The 16,209-nt window shown below is 42.6% G+C and overlaps 1 protein-coding gene across 1 annotated transcript in view; it reads left to right on the top strand.

Annotated features, from left to right (window-relative positions):
• The window catches only part of LOC118091194 (1-phosphatidylinositol 4,5-bisphosphate phosphodiesterase zeta-1-like), a 62,314-nt gene extending 47,031 nt beyond the window's left edge, over nucleotides 1-15,283 (top strand). Inside the window, exons 10-13 of the mRNA XM_035127869.2 lie at nucleotides 4,246-4,418; nucleotides 11,019-11,151; nucleotides 14,197-14,346; nucleotides 15,195-15,283. Coding sequence (XP_034983760.2) covers nucleotides 4,246-4,418; nucleotides 11,019-11,151; nucleotides 14,197-14,346; nucleotides 15,195-15,283 — 545 coding nt within the window. The remainder of the gene's footprint in view (nucleotides 1-4,245; nucleotides 4,419-11,018; nucleotides 11,152-14,196; nucleotides 14,347-15,194) is intronic.
• Nucleotides 15,284-16,209: the final 926 nt, after the last annotated feature.

The raw sequence follows: 16,209 nt of genomic DNA, 5'->3' as shown, positions 1-16,209 counted from the left end.
TAAGGCTGCTTCCTGCACTCCTAATTTCATCGTTAATATGCAGTGGTGAAATTGGGCATTTTAAGTGTCCTCGTTAGATGCTGATGTGTATTACTTCATTTACTTCAGTATGTAGTTAGCCTGCCCTGCTGCACTTGGGGCTGCTGCTTCTTATTCTGCTGAGCAGGGCCCCTGGATACCTGCCTCAAAGACCTGCCTTGACAGCACCACGGTTAGTAGGCATATTTGGAAACAGTAGATCAGCACAAACTGACCAGGGGCTTATCTACACCTCTTTTTGATTTCTCTCAGTTTCCTATCCTTCTAAAGTTCTAAATAATGCTATTTTCACAAATATATGCATTTTCAATGCACACTTTCGCCTAATATTCACATGTTTGTGAACAGGGCAGCAAATTTTGCAGCAGTGCAAATTTTGAAAAATAGCTGTATTTTCGTTTGCATATTGTTTTGGGAATTCTGAATTTCCAGTGAGTCTTGATATATCAGTTATAGATCAGCCTGTAAGGATGCTAGTTCAGAATCCAGAACTCAAAACAGTAGCACCAATAAGGATGCACATGCACACACCCCACACAGCATAACAAACCAAGGACCCTAAAATTCAGACATTTCTTCCTCAGATATAAAATGTGAAGTTGACAGCATGCAGTCAGTAGTTCTATGTTTATCTCATAGGAAGAGAGAACAAGCCTCTTCTGAATTACTCTTAAACATGACTTGTACCTCTTTGGGTCTGTATTTCTCTCTGGCAAACAATCAAGTACCTTTGCTTTTAAAAAAAAACCAAAATCATTTATCTATTTTATGTGTGTCATGTTTGTGCTTTACTGGGCTGACTAGTGAATTTTCAATACAAGGAGCACCACAGTCCTAGACAAGGGAAGATTTTACTTCATGCCGGTGATAACTGTGCTGTCTTTCCCCCATGAATTATAATATCCTGTTCCAGGCAGTGTGCTGCTTTATTTCCAAAACTGCAGCAGCAAAACAACGGAAAGTGTTTTGAGCTACCGAGAAAAGGAAATTCTGACAGTTTTGTGTTCAAGATAAAGACCAGTGCTTTATGATTAAACTGCAAGGAGGGCTTGTGTAGCAATTCAAAATGTTTAGACAACAGTATGGCGCATTTTCACATAACTTACATAGATTGTCAAGCATATTTTCAGTACAGGTGTTGTGGTTTTTACTATAATTAGGTTTTACTACTTATCATTAAATTAGAAGAGCAGATCTTGTTTCTCTCTCTCTCTTTCATTCAACACTAAACAGCCACTGAAGGGTGAGTGGGATCTGTCAGTTCTGCTTTGTAATTAATTCATAATTTAAATTTATTAGGGGTTCTGCAGAATAGTTAATTCAGAAACCAAGGCTGTCCAAATTAATTATAAACAGGCACTTTCATGTTATTATGGCACTGGTGCAGTGCAAGTTTCCTAGAAAAAGATGTGCCAGAACACCTATGAACACCTCCCTCGTTCTTTAGAATGGCAATGGCACCCACCTGAGAGGTGCTGGAACTGAGTTCAGGCTGAAAAAAGCTCTGCATTGGTGCATACAATGACATAGAAGCACCTGAGCAGTTTCTCAGCCTGCATGGTAAGGGTTCCACCAACCTTGCTACCAGATTTGTCCCTGTGTGGTTGAATAAGCATGATAGAATCAGTCCTTTCTGTGCGGCTCATAGTTTGCTTACAGCTCCTTCAGGCCTCATAGCACAAGGGAATTACATCTCTCATGTTGCTGAAAGGCACTCAAGAGTTCCAGGTTGGCTTTCCCCCAGTGTTTTTGTTTTGGCATGACTAGACCTCGCAGAACATCCCACACTGAGACCATTGGCCCATCTACCTCAGAATTGTCAACTCCCACCCTCCCCAGCTAGCATTGCCAATGGCCATGGAGGATGGGATTGTAGTCCTGAAAAATCTGGGGGGCCACGAGTTCCCCACCTCTAGTCTACACTGAATAGCTGTGACTACCTAGTCCTAGGGCTTCAGTCTGGGTTGTTTCCCAGCCCTATTTGGATTGAGCTTGGGACCTTCTGCATGCAAAGCAAGATGCTCTACCAGTGAGCTATGGCCGTTCTCTGCCATGGACTGTGGTTCCATTTCTGTGAGATCTCCACTCTGAATGGAACTCTAAAATCCATACAGAAAATTGGAAGCTACAGAATTCATTGGTGTGCAGGTACCAAACTAACCCTTCAGTTTGATTGAAAAGTACACATTCGTAAAATCCTGCTATACAACACATGGAATATATTTATTTTTATGTTCATGCACCTAGGTAAATAGATTTTTCAAAACTTACTTTTTTACTGTTTTAATTGAAGTATGAGTTTTTGTTTTTGTTTTAAATGAATTTTACCTCCAGACTAAGGAACTGCACCCTGTGAAGAAATGTGTCTCAGCATGCTGGATCAGTACATTTTCCACGAAGCCATAAAGCAGCCAGCTGTTTGAGGCCAATGTTTGCAAGGTCCTCTTGTACATCAGAGCATCTGAGGCTGGCGCCGTATTAGTGATGGCACTCGGCCCGTAGCCTGTGGCCACACAGCCAGTGGCAGAGCTTCATGCTCCGGCACCGGGGGAGGTGGAGAGCAGGCGGGGGTGGGGCTGGTGTGCGTTCCGGGGTGTGTGTGCCCGCAGTGCGGGGCGCGCGTCCTGGGGGCGGGGCATGCCAACTGCAGGGGCGTGGTGCCCAGTACGGGTGGGGGGACAGCCATGATGGCAACCCACCAGGATCGCGCTGCTGGGGGCGGTGCGCTCCCCCCACACTCCTCTTCTTCCTCCAGTGCACACAGCTAATGCCAAGAGTTACCTGTGCTGTTGGGATTGTGGCAGAGCAACAGAACCCCACTTGTGTCACATCAAATATTGCTACCAGGAGAGGTGTAATGGGAGTGGGGTTGGTGATCTGTTAGAGGGGGCGTTGTCATGTTGTAAGGTTAGGGGATTGGAAGATTAGCAAGGTCTAAGGAGTGGGGTAGGCTGGATTTGCCAGTAAGATAAGCAGGGGCACAGCCCCTAGTACATGTGTGTATAGGTGAACATGCGTATTCCCTTAGTATAGTATAGAAACAACTTCTGTGGATAGGTAGGACAGGAAAGATTATAAGTGGATGGGTAAAAAGATTGTCATAGAGGGCCTGGGCTAGAATAATTGCAAGTGGGCTGTTCTATAAATTATTTGGAAGCATCATGTTCCTGCTATGCATATGCAGCTAATTATCTTTGTAACCTGTCTTGGGAGGGTTTGCCTTGAATATTTCAAATCCTCTAAAACAAACAAACAAAGCTTATGCCTTAGTAAAGTGTGTTTAGGATTGCAGCCGGCACCACTCTTATTCACATGTTGCAATTCCATACACTAGAGACACACAGATAATTTTAATAACTGGGAATTCCAAAGAGGTATGGCTGCCACCCTTCCATAATCTTGAAAGACTGGTCATATTTTTGGAGCACTGCTGTCCACAATAAGCAGAAAAATTATTAGAGATGGAGTTTGCACATACTGGTTTGTGAAGGCAAAAACGAGTGTTTGTACAAACAAATCAGAACTGCCTTCCATTTCATACATTTGGGGGGGGGACCTCTGGAGGCAGTAAAACTACAAAGCATTTTTTTAAAAGAAGAAGCTAACAAATAGAAATTTTGTAACAAAAAGAAGCAGCAGCAAAATGTGTATTAACTACCCACCACATGGACTAAGGGTGAGGCTTTCACATATAGCAGATGAGCTACAGTAGGTGATGAATTGATCCTTGCCATATGTGAAGCCAAACCGCTAAGGCACTGCTGCCAATAAAAGTTGTAGCCTTGTTCCTGCACTGCAGTAACATTTCATCCACAGCCTTGCAATATACCCGGGTTTGCAAAATAAAAAGCATTGGATGAATTTACATAACCATGAGCTATGATCGCTCTTTCAATGTGACTTCAACTAAGGCAGCCTGATCAACTAATTCCAGCCTGATCCTCTTAATGTCCTACTGATTTGCTCTACTCGGTCTGAGATTGGTTAGTTTGTCCATAATGTGCTTATTTTAAAAATGGAAAACCTTCTAATAAGACACCATAATAGCTGTATCTACTCAAGTGCCTTGAATCCAAAGCTGGAGTTACTGTTATTCAGTGTTATTCAAGCAGCTTGCAGGGTGGATATTGTAAATGTATATATATTTAAATTGTAGCCTCCTGCTGTCTACCTTTCTGTAATTGAACGTTCTGCTTTTTCATACAGTGGCCTTAAATTTCCAAACAGCAGGACTGCAAATGGATCTTCAAACAGGGAAATTTTTGGATAATGGTGGTTCTGGCTATTTACTAAAACCAGAATACCTAAGAAACAGAGACACACAATTTACCCCACATGCTATACCTGCAAACTCTCAATCGGTTCTTCTTACTATAAAGGTCAGTTCATTTTGTTGATAACATTCTTCATCTAATTTGCCAGACCACTTGTGCTTTTTTGCAAATAAATACTACAGGTGCTTTCTCTGTATTTTCCACCTCAGCTTGTGATAAGCACTTCAAGTAACCTGTACTTGATAGCTGATTGGTGTCAATTGGCAGCATAATTGCTGCTGAGCTGAGTTTAAGATTTTGTTGTTGGCATATACGGTAAGTCCTGCACAGCTCAGGACCAGGTTATCTGAGAAGGAGGATCCTTCCACCTAGACCAGCTTGTTTACTTAGGTTGTCAGATGAGGTCCTTCTAGGCATCTAGTAGAGACACATCTGGCAACTCAAAGGAGAGCCTTCTTTGTGTTAGCCCCCACATTGTATAATGAACTCCACTTAAATATATGATGGGCACCTATGGTGCAGGTGTTCTGCAGGTTGGTAGATATTGAACCATTTACATGGACAATCCCAAGCTCAGGTCCTTAATACTGACTTTACCAAACCCTTGATATTCTGCTTTATGTTTTATTATTGTGTTATACTGGGGTTTTTTTTGTTGTAAACTACCTTGTTATGTTTCGCAGTGAAAGGCGGCCTATAGTTAATTTAAAATAAAAATGTGTACCAGCAGGGCCCCTGTGCTATCATTTGCATATGGTGGTTCTCTATTTGCTTTCTGGTAGATTTGTGAAGATGCATAATAGCTTCAAGGCTCAGCCATAAACATGATTCAAGTCACACTTATAGATGTGCCATTATGAAATGTGGAGGAACGATACACATATATATCGCTGCAGTCCCGCTGATTCCAGTGACACTGCATAAGCAATTTCTGAATTTTCCTCCTAGGAATGTGCCTAGCGAGGTCCTGGGGCTGATGCAAGTATGAAATGAGTTGATTGCAAGGGGATATGCCTACATTGTCAAATTGTAGGTGCTAATTAAAAACTCCTGTTTGCTCAGGTGTCTGGTGGCACTTGATTGACTACCTGCTCTGTTTTATACTTACTGTAGCCTATATTATCTGCTTCTTTTTTAATTTGTGTAATTATTTTTAATTGATTAATGAATTGTTTTAATCATGTTGTTGAGACAGGTGGAATATAAATATTTTAAATGACTAATGAACAACCAACCAACCAAATAGCCTTGGCTGCAGCAAATACCAGTTTAGCCTCCAAACTTTGTGCATGACATCAACAGGATACAGGTTTTAAAATATAGATAGATCTAGAGCAGCCTTCTCCAACCTCCAGATGTTTTGGACTACAATTCCCATAAGCTCTAGCTGTGCTGGTGGGAACTGATGGGTGTTCAAAACAAATAGAGGGCACTAGCTTGGGGAAGCCTTGTCTATGGAAAGAGTTACAGCCCTTCAGCATACCCAGAGCACAACAGGGTTTTTATTTCAGTGTATGTTTGCTATTCTCTACCTCAGGCATAGGCAAACTCTACCCTCCAGATGTTTTGGGACTATAACTCTGATCATCCACTGGGAGTTGTAGTCCCAAAACATCTGGAGGGCCGAGTTTGCCTATGCCTGCTCTACCTGGTCATTAACTAGGGACGTGGGGGGTGCTGTGGTCTAAACCACTGAGGCTCTTGGGGTTACTGATCGGAAGGCTGGCGATTTGAATCCCCGTGACGGAGTGAGCTCCCGTTGCTGTGTCCCAACTCCTGCCAACATAGCAGTTTGAAAGCACACCAGTGCAAGAAGATAAATAGGTACCACTGTGGTGGGAAGGTAAACGGCATTTCTGTGTGCCCTGGCACTCGTCAAGGTGTTCCATTGTGCCAGAAGCAGTTTAGTCATGCTGGTCATATGACCTGGAAAGCTGTCTGTGGACAAATGCTGGCTCCCTCAGCCTGAAAGCTAGATGAGCGCCGCAACCCCATAGTCACTTTTGACTGGATGTAACTGCCCAGGGGTGCTTTACCTTTTTTACCTTTACCTGGTCACAGAGGTAATCTCAATTTATTTATTTTTATTTATCCTTTGATTATTCCAAAACTGCTTGATCTGACTTCCATATTGGTAGTTTGTTCTGCCTCATGACTCAAATAGCTTAAAAACCAGAGCTTACCCTTTTCCTGCCTGTTCTGTTTTGCTTGCCTTTAACTTCATAGGGACCTTGCCCCCACAGCTGGTGCTGCTGATCAGATGTCCTAATATTAGTGATGGATGCTGGAGAATCATGGTGGCTAGCTAGAGGGTCAGGTTTGGACATGGAAAACTCTGGTTCAGATCCCCTCTGGACTGCAAAGTTTAATGCAGGCATAGGCAAACTTGGCCCTCCAGATGTTTTTGGGACTACAACTCCCACCATCCCTAGCTAACAGGACCAGTGGTCAGGGATGATGGGAGTTGTAGTCCCAAAACATCTGGAGGGATGAGTTTGCCTATGCCTGATTTAATGACTGGTTGCGGGGATGTTTTAGGTAATCCGTTGGCATGTTGTGAGGCTAAATGGCACACTGATCTCCTTGGAGGAAGGTTTAGGGCACATTTGCAGCATGTTTCCTCAGACGTTGTTATAAGTGGCCTCAACTTTGGGTTGCTTGAAGCTGCATGGCACCATCCAGTTAAATCAGGGGTTGTGCTCAGTTTAGTAATGCAGTCTGAATCCATTCCTGAATCCATTCTTTCAGGAGGCAGGTTGGCTTTCCTCTTATCAGTTATTGTTTTCGTTATGCTGAGATTAACTAGCTTATTCTTCACATATAACCTATAAATACCATTTGTGTGCTAAAACTTTGTGAAATAGACCTTTTAGTTCAAGCTGTGAGGCTCATACGTAGGAGTGGTACTGAAAAATTGCCAGTCAGAACTAAAATAAATCACACCTGCTTGATTTATTATCTGTAATATTTCCTTGTGCTTTCCCTCTGCTTACTGTTGGAAATAAATACCTTGAGTACCACAGATGCTGAGACTAGCTTCTTGCAAATGCTATTTAGTCATCAAAGGCATTTGGCACATTATTAAATACCACTGCTGTAGTTCCTTGTCTTGTTACACAGTTGCCATTTTGCCCTGCATTTGCAAACATGTAACAATGAGCCAGCTTTGTAACACTGATTCAGATTTTTAAAAATGCACTCAAAAAGTTTGCCCCACTTAATTAATTGCAAAAAAAGAAGACTGAAAGATTTTGTTCATGCCAGTGTGTGCTTTTAATTAACAGTAATTCTTCACTTAAGTTTACTTAAGTTCACTTCACTTAAGTTCTCTTCACTTCACTTCACTTAACTTAACTTCACAAGTTCACTTCACTTCACTTAAGTTCTCTGGTTTGATCCAAAACTTCTGATTTGCCCAAAGCAAAGCCAGATGCTATGCTATGCTATGCTATGCTATGCTATGCTATGCTATGCTATGCTATGCTATGCTATGCTATGCTATGCTATGCTATGCTATGCTATATATATATATATATATATATATATATATATATATATATATAATCAATAAAAACCAACATGTTGCAATATTACTGGGCTTTGAGCCTTTTTGTTTAAGGGAGCTGCTGCAAGGCTAAGGGAGCAATCCAAAGTCCCAGCCAAGGAACAGTGGGGCTGGGCAGAGGGACAGCAACACTATCACATTCAAAGCTCTGCTCTTGGCTCTGCTCTTGGCACTGGCCAGGGCAGAAGCCTATTTTATGTTTTGCTAGCTCTGGTCTAGGCTTCTGCTGCAGAAAGTCCCAGTTTGGCCCCATCCGTGGCCACCAGGAGGATCCATGGCTGGCCCAGCTCTGCCACCCCCCCCACCCCCACAAATTTCAGAGCCCCCTGAAGGGAGCAAACGCCCCAGGTAGGTTGTCAACAGCTTGTGCTGTTGGTGGGCACAGCAGAAACAGCCCCCTGCCATCTGCGGAGCTGCTGGTGGTGGAGAAACGTTTGCCGCATCCAAACCTGCCACTCCCTCCCCCAGAGGAGTACAGAACTGCGGTTTAGGATCGCTCTAGGAAATCACTGGTTCAAATGCCACCTCTGTCATGACCTCACTAGATTGCCTTGAGCAAGCCCATGCTCTCTCTGCCTCAGTGCCATGCCAGCAGTATGGGGATAATAATACTTACCCGCTGTGCAAGGTTATTGTAAGCACCCTGAGATAATGTACCCCAAGCCCTATATCAGTGTTGAAGTATTATGACTATGACTCCAGGCATCCCTGCCTTTTCAATGAAGTTGCTTGATCGGGATCTCTTTGTTGCAGTCCTCCCCCCACCCTCACTTTGCTGGCTTTTGGTCCCTTTCTCTTAGCCTTCTGTCATAACCCCCTTTTTATGGGTTTCCTGTAATTGTGTAGTGCCTCTGAAAACGTGGGGCTAGGCTTTGGAATGGGCTTATTATGTTTGGGAGCCAGAACACGGCTCAACAAACAGATATCAATAGGTCTACTGAGACTGAGTGGGTTTCTTTTTCTCCAATGAAAGGTTGGGAAAGACTATAAAATGTCTGTGGGGTTGTGAAGAGATCAGGATTGTTCAAGGTCAGAGAGAGAGAGAGAGAGAGAGAGAGAGAGAGAGAGAGAGAGAGAGAGAAGGGATTAAGTAGATGGTGATTGAAGCAAGTGATTAGTGAATGGGTAGATATGTACTAAAGAACACCCCTCTAATAAGACAGTTTTGTGGTGGATCAGTTGCTAAGAGATGTGATAAAATAAAACGGCCTTGCAATATAGAGAGTATTGCAGTAATACTAGGGCCTTTTTAATGAGAAACTAAGGGCACTTCCAGTTGACCTATTGAGCATTCACCCTGATTTGTTTGCAGGATGATTAGACAACATTGACTGTTTATTGAGAATTCATTCTTATTTGTTTGCATTGAGGTTAGATGAGGTTGTGCCAAAGCATATGTTATCTCATATGTCGTAGTGCATTTTCCCATTGTTTTCTTTATTGCAAAAGTCCGATCTTTTGGGGAAGCGGGATTTTTGCACAAGACCTCCCAATCAACTATAAAACACACAATTTGAATTTGCCAAATATATGATTAAATTCCACCTGAGAATAGCAACTGTCTGGCAGTGCCCTAAGTCTGAGAAATACAGGCATGGAAGCACCCTTTGGAGCAGGATGTAAGATGTGTTGCATAGCATTCTACTCAAACTTCACCTGAAATAGTCTGAGAGAAGACTTATGAGCATTAGCTTTTGCAGGTTTGGTCTAACTATATGAAAGAGATTTATGCAAATAACAAGCAAAGCAAGAAGCCCACCTAGTACCAAGGACTGAGTATATTTTGCCAGTGACAAACTGCTGCTGTTCTCCATTGGGATTTGCAAAAGTGGTGTTGAAATCACAAGTCATCGTTACTCGGTATAAAATATAGAGCCGTTGATACACATTGTGATTTGCAAAGTAGCATGAGCAAAAAGGAGAAGTATTTGTCCCGAGAAGCTTGTTGCAAGCAGCATTCTGACAGAACAGAGACAAAAAGAGGCACAGAAGATGGAGAGGAGGGGAAGTGCAGAAGAAGAGCCTGCTCAAGTTCACTGTACTTATTTTTACTTTCAAGAGGGAATGAGGACCTCCTCTTACCTAGTTACAGATTCACCTGGGGGTCTTAGGTGCAGAAAATACAAAAGATTGCACATAAATGAAGGAAAACAGAGGCTCATACTAGGCATTATATATCAGATATGTGTGGTTTTTTTAAAAAAAATTAAAAAATGAAAAGTGGTCATGGGAATTGTAATCTCAAGTGGAGGAATAGCAGGTGAGGAGTTAGAATCATAGAGTTGGAAGAGACCACAAGGGCCATCCTGTTTCTTGATCCTTTCCCATGTAGTCATTTTACCCCCATTCAAAATTGCCCTTTTGCTGCTTTTACATCTGTGGATTCGATAACATGTATAGGGGAGGAAAAGAAGCTTGGACTCCCCAGTATTACACAGAAAACTGAGAGGACATGATAAAACAGCCCCTCCCTCCCACCATTCCTCTTGCCCCAATTATAGCAGCCCAAACAATTCTTTTTACAGCTGTTTCATAGTTAAGGGCAAATAGTGCTCAGATCGCTACCTACATTGACCTACATTGGCTCCCAGTATGTCTCCGAGCACAATTCAAAGTGTTGGTGCTGACCTTTAAAGCCCTAAACAGCCTTGGCCCAGTATACCTGAAGGAGCGTCTCCACCCCCATCATTCAGCCCGGACACTGAGATCCAGCACCGAGGGCCTTCTGGCGGTTCCCTCATTGCGAGAAGTGAGGCTACAGGGAACCAGACAGAGGGCCTTCTCGGTATGGCACCCGCCCTGTGGAACGCTCTCCCAGCAGATGTCAAGGCAATAAGCAACTATTTTACTTTTAGAAGACAACTGAAGGCGGCCCTGTTTAGGGAAATTTTTAATGTGTGACATTTTAATGTATTTTAATTTTTGTTGGAAGCGTCCCAGAGTGGCTGGGGAGACCCAGCCGGATGGACGGGATACAAATAAATTATTATTATTATTATTATTATTATTATTATTATTATTATGTGTGGTAGACTTCCCTGTCTGTTTTTCAGTAAAACCATTGATGCCAGAATAATAATCAATTGCATTATATATCCCAGTTGAAGCTTATGCATTGTTGTTGTTGTTTTTCTGTGCAGCTTATCAGTGGTCATCAGTTACCACCTAGTAGTCTCTCCAGGAGTAATAAAGCTGACCCCTTAGTTCTAGTAGAAATTTATGGTGTTCCAGAAGACCATGCAAAGCAACAGAGCTGTGTAGTTAGGGGCAATGGTAAGTGCAACAGTCTCTTGGTTGTGTAACGTTTCAGTAATTTAGAGATTTAACTCATGAACTTACATAGTTTATCAAAGTTTTGCCTTTGGCAACTGGGCCTATATACAGAAACAGCAGTGCACGAATTAGTAAGGAAAGCATGAATGGTACATACACACACAGAGAGATACGCCTTATATGGAAAATTAAAAATTCCACTATTTGAATGAATTAGAAAGGACAGGCTAAACATACATTTACCTGTGTATGGGGGAGAGTAGAACAAATGAAAGATCAAGCTTTGTTCTAGTTGCATTCTGTGGAGGTGGACAGGTTTGTTTCCCGCCTTTCATTGTTTTCGCCAGAGCTGTAAGTGAGAAAAATGCAGGAATTTGTATGGTTGTAGTACCAGTATACCTATCTTTCAGTGTTTTTGCTTGTCCCTAGTTGTCCGCCGTGGATTTTGTGCTTCTTCTGGGGTGTGTACAAATGTATGTTACTTGAACGGTTGAGACACTGCAGAAGCATACAGGTCCCCAAACTGTGTAGAGACATACACTTTGGTTTGCGGAAACAAGCTCATAGAAAGCTAGTCCTGTAAGCTGGCAGCCCAAGCCAGCTGTGTGCAGCGCTGATTGCCTGGTGCCTGCAACACCACAAATTCCCCTTTCCTGCAGGAAAGTCTGTTTCATCCCGTCAGCTTCTGGATTTCAGTTTTTGGGAATCGCAAGTGGCGTGAGCTCCTTCTTCTTTTTTGGCGATCACTCGTAGCCGAGTAAGATTGTCTTCCATAAACATGGTTTCAAAAAGTGAGCCTGTAAGTGATTGTGGAGGCCAATTCTGGACCCACACGTCCTTCCACAGGGGACTCAGGTTTCCAGGCAGGAGTTGATCACGGTTAGGGTTTGCCAAGTGTGCCTTCCTCTTAGCACGTTTCTCCTTTTCACCCTGAGTTCGTGCTTCTTCAAAGCCCATGACACCTTTGGTAAAGGCTGTTCTCCAATTGGAGCGCTCGCAGGCCAGTGTTTCCCAGCTGTCGGTGTATATACCATATTTTGCGCCATAAGATGCACCTGACCATAAGACACACTTAGTTTTCAGAGGAGGAAAGGAGGAAAGCCCTGTTTTGGGGGGATCAGCTCACAATTGTGCAGCTTCTTTTGCAAAGAGGAAAAGCCCCATTTTAAAGGATCAGCTCAAAGTTGTTGAGTTTACTTTGCAAAGGGAAAGAATTCTGTTCAATTCACAGTTCTGCAGCTTGTGATAATCTAAACAGACAGATAATCCAAGCAGCCAGTCACATGTTGCTGGGGAAACTAACAGCCTCCCTCTGCAGAACATTCAACAATGGAGGCCTGGGCTACGGGGTGGGGCAGGGAAGGGAGCTAACGTCCCTTATCTCCCTCCCTGATCTCTTGCAATCAGCAGCTGAGTGGCTTCTTTTCAACACCCCTCTTTCCCTCTTGTTAGCCTTTAGCTCTTTTTTCTTTTCTTTTTTAAAAAAGCACGATCTGCTTTTTGCCCCTGGGCAGTTCGGCTCCAGGGACCAAACATTCGCTCCATAAGACGCACAGACATTTCCCCTTACTTTTTAGGAGGAAAAAAGTGCGTCTTATGGAGCGAAAAATATGGTACTACTTTTTAAAGATTTGCCTTGAGAGAGTCTTTGAACCTCTTTTATTGACCACCAGCGTTACGCTTACCATTTTAAAATTCAGCATAGAGTAGTTGCTCTGGAAGACTAAGCAGGCACAACACGACCAGTCCAACGAAGTTGATGTTGAAGAATCATTGCTTCAACACTGGTGATCTTTGCTTCTTCCAGTACACTGGCATTAGTTTGTCTTCCCAAGTGAAGTGTAATTTTTTATGGAGACACCACTGCGTCCAACTCCTTGCAGGCTTCCCACAGCCATCAGGTTGGCCACTGTGAGAACAGGGTGCTGGATTAGAGAAGCCTTTGGCCTGATTCCTTTCTTAGGCTTGTAGTAGGGGAAAAAATTCTGGCAAATGTTTAAAGTTGTGTTTTTTATGCATCCTTGGTGTCTTTCCACTATCTGTCTGCAAAAAAATAGAAAGAAGAGAAGCATTACGACAAAATTAAGGGAGGAATCAAATCACTGTGTCACTCCAAATGGTTCACCTCATTATGGTTCACTGCTGGAAACTGCATAGTTGTGATTAAACTAAAAAGAAGAAGCCTGTCAGTGGATCATTTAAATTCCAAAGGGACAGCTCCACTGCAGTATAATGCCTGTTTTACCATCAGGCAAACCTACTCAAGACTAGGTATAGTTGAAATTTTCAACTTTCAAATTCCCCAAAATGAGGGGCGCTAAAAAAAAAAAAAGTTGTAACACGACTTGGGAATTCAAAAGATATTTTGGTTAAATTAATTTTGCTTGGTAAGCAAAACGTGTGTAAAATTGCACAGAAATCACTAAAAATAACTGCCAAGTACTTGCAGTTATATATTACCATTATTATTTAACATTACCTGACATTTTCCGAAGGTATAAATTAAAATTCTCTAGTTTTCCAAAAGCAGTTTATGTGCTTCTTCATCAAACTTAGACCAAGCTAAATGTTGTCCAATCATAAAAAGAATAGCAGATTTGAATTTCTCATACCCCAAAACCTATTTTTAAGACGACATTGGATGGCCATCAGTCATGAATGCTTTAGTTGAGATTCCTGCATTGCAGGGAGTTGGATTAGGTGACTTTTCCTATTTTGGTGTCTCTTCCTATTTTGCAATTCTATGATATTCCCCCAGACTGGGACTCAAGGTGGTTTACAGATAAAAAATAGAAAAGCATAGATATAAAACAGAAACAGCTAAAAACATGAGAAGAGTTTTTACTTAGCCAGCCTTTGTTTTGCATTTGTGGGAGCATTTCAGAGGTGTACTCCTGCAATCAGTGAGAATCATCAATGAACAGAGAAAGAAACAGGAAACAAATGGAGGTTTTATTTTCAGTGGTCAGTGAATAGAACACAATTAGCAATGTAGAGTTGTTTTAACAGATCATTGCTTGTCTTATATTGCTTTCTTTATTTCAGCTTTGAGTCCCAGGTGGAATGAAACATTCACATTTAACATCCAAGTTCCAGAGCTTGCCTTAGTACGATTTGTTGTAGAAGATCAGCTTTCTCTCACTTCCAATGACTTCCTTGGGCAATATACTTTACCACTTCTGAGCATGAATAAAGGTATTAGTCCTGCCCCCACCCCCAGCACAAATCCCTAACAAAATTGTTTTCTCTTCTTGATTATGATATGCAACATAGCCTTAAATGGAGTACTTCCAAGGTACAGTGATTGTGTTACTATCAATGCTGAAACCAGACCTGTTCAAAAAAAATGCTGTGGTGGTACTATTTTTAACCATGTTAGTTGCCTAGCTTTAATTTGTGACATTGTGCAGAACTGAGGGGGGCGTTAATTGCATTGCTTGTTGAGTCTTCACTGTTCCTAAAAGTGTGAACTCTGCTTTCCCTTTTATACAGATCAACAATGTTGTCTTTTAATGTGCATCCTTTTGGAATTCCTGCAATCTCCATTTATTTCAGCTGCAGGAGCTGTCCTGTGCTCTACCACATGCTTACTTTGTTACTTACAATTGTAGCTGACCCTTCTAGGTGAATGTAGGGGGCAGTTAGTTCATTGGTTCACATACAGTTGTTTTAGGAGTGTGCAGGTTGACCTCCATGTTGACTGTTTTTCTGTAGCCGTCCTGATTCCCAGGATGCCGCTGGCCACTTCTTCAAGGTTGCAAGCCCAGTGACTGCTCTGTGCGCGCATAGGTTCTTATAGGAACATAGGGACTTGTCTTTTAGCAAGTCAAAGCATTGGGTTCTTGCTCTGCACTGTCTACACTGACTGGCAGTGACTCTCCAAGGATTCAGGCAGAAGTCTTTACCAGCCCTACCTGAAGATGTGAAGAGGACCGAACATGGCTCCCTCCTAGGTTCCATTTCCTGGGACAGAACTAAGGTTTATATGTCTTAGTGAATCACTTTGCCTGTAATCCACTCATTCATTGCTATTGCATTTACAGGTTATCGCCAGGTTCCACTTTTTTCCAAACTTGGTGTCAACCTGCGTCCTGCTTCACTCTTTGTGCATATTTGGTACTTTAACCAATAATGTTCGCTAACAGAGCTCCCTCAGCTGCCTGTATCCTCAATAAAGAAACCATGGGTTAATAGTACTACTTTGTTATTGTCGTAACTTATTTTTACTTGCGTGAGCCAATGGTATTAGTACGCATAAAGGCCAAATGAGAGTTGCTTTGCTGAATCATTATTCTGTGTCAGTCGCAACAGCCAAGTCAGATGCTTCTGAGAGCTCACGACAGGGAACGCAGGTGGCAATATTTTCCATTGTTTATCCCCTGCAATCTGGTACTCTGCAGCATGTTACTTCTGTACATGGAGGTCCCATTTAGCTCCTGTGATCACTAGCTATCAATAGAACGTTATCCACTAGGACAGTGTTTCTCCACCAGTGAGACTTGGGCCACTTTCAGGTGGGCCTCAGTGCCATGACCTATTCAGTAATTCCTCACTTGCCTGCTGCACCCCCTAGGCATGCAAGAGGTATTTCACCTAACCAGTGCCAGCACCAGCAACTCCTTGTTTGCTGAGACTGAGAATCTCAGAGGAGGAAGAGGGAAGGATGGTCTCCCTCTGACAGTAAAGGCTAGAGGAGGCATTGGAAGAAAATTAGAAATAAAAGGTTAATATCTATATCTATATCTATATCTATAAATGTAAAAATCGGGAAAGTACGGGATCCACTTTTCTCCGTAACCGCTTGACCGATTGTCCTGAAATTTTGACACAATGATCTAGGCCACTCCCCGAGCATTGTTAGAAAAAAAATCCCTTAAATTTCACACCTGGGCAGGTAGAAACCTGTTTTTCCACAAAGTAAAACAGCGCCCTCAAGTGGATTTCCTCCCACAGTACACCCCTCCCTTCCTGTGAAATCTACACCATGCCCACAAACCCCGCCTCCACCACATACATACATCCGGCAGAGGTGTTGAAGACCAAACCAACTGAAAACAG

The sequence above is a fragment of the Zootoca vivipara genome, chromosome 10 (assembly GCF_963506605.1).
Source record: "Zootoca vivipara chromosome 10, rZooViv1.1, whole genome shotgun sequence".
In the NCBI taxonomy this organism is placed as follows: Eukaryota; Metazoa; Chordata; class Lepidosauria; order Squamata; family Lacertidae; genus Zootoca; species Zootoca vivipara.
This window is presented reverse-complemented; position numbering and strand designations above follow the sequence as displayed.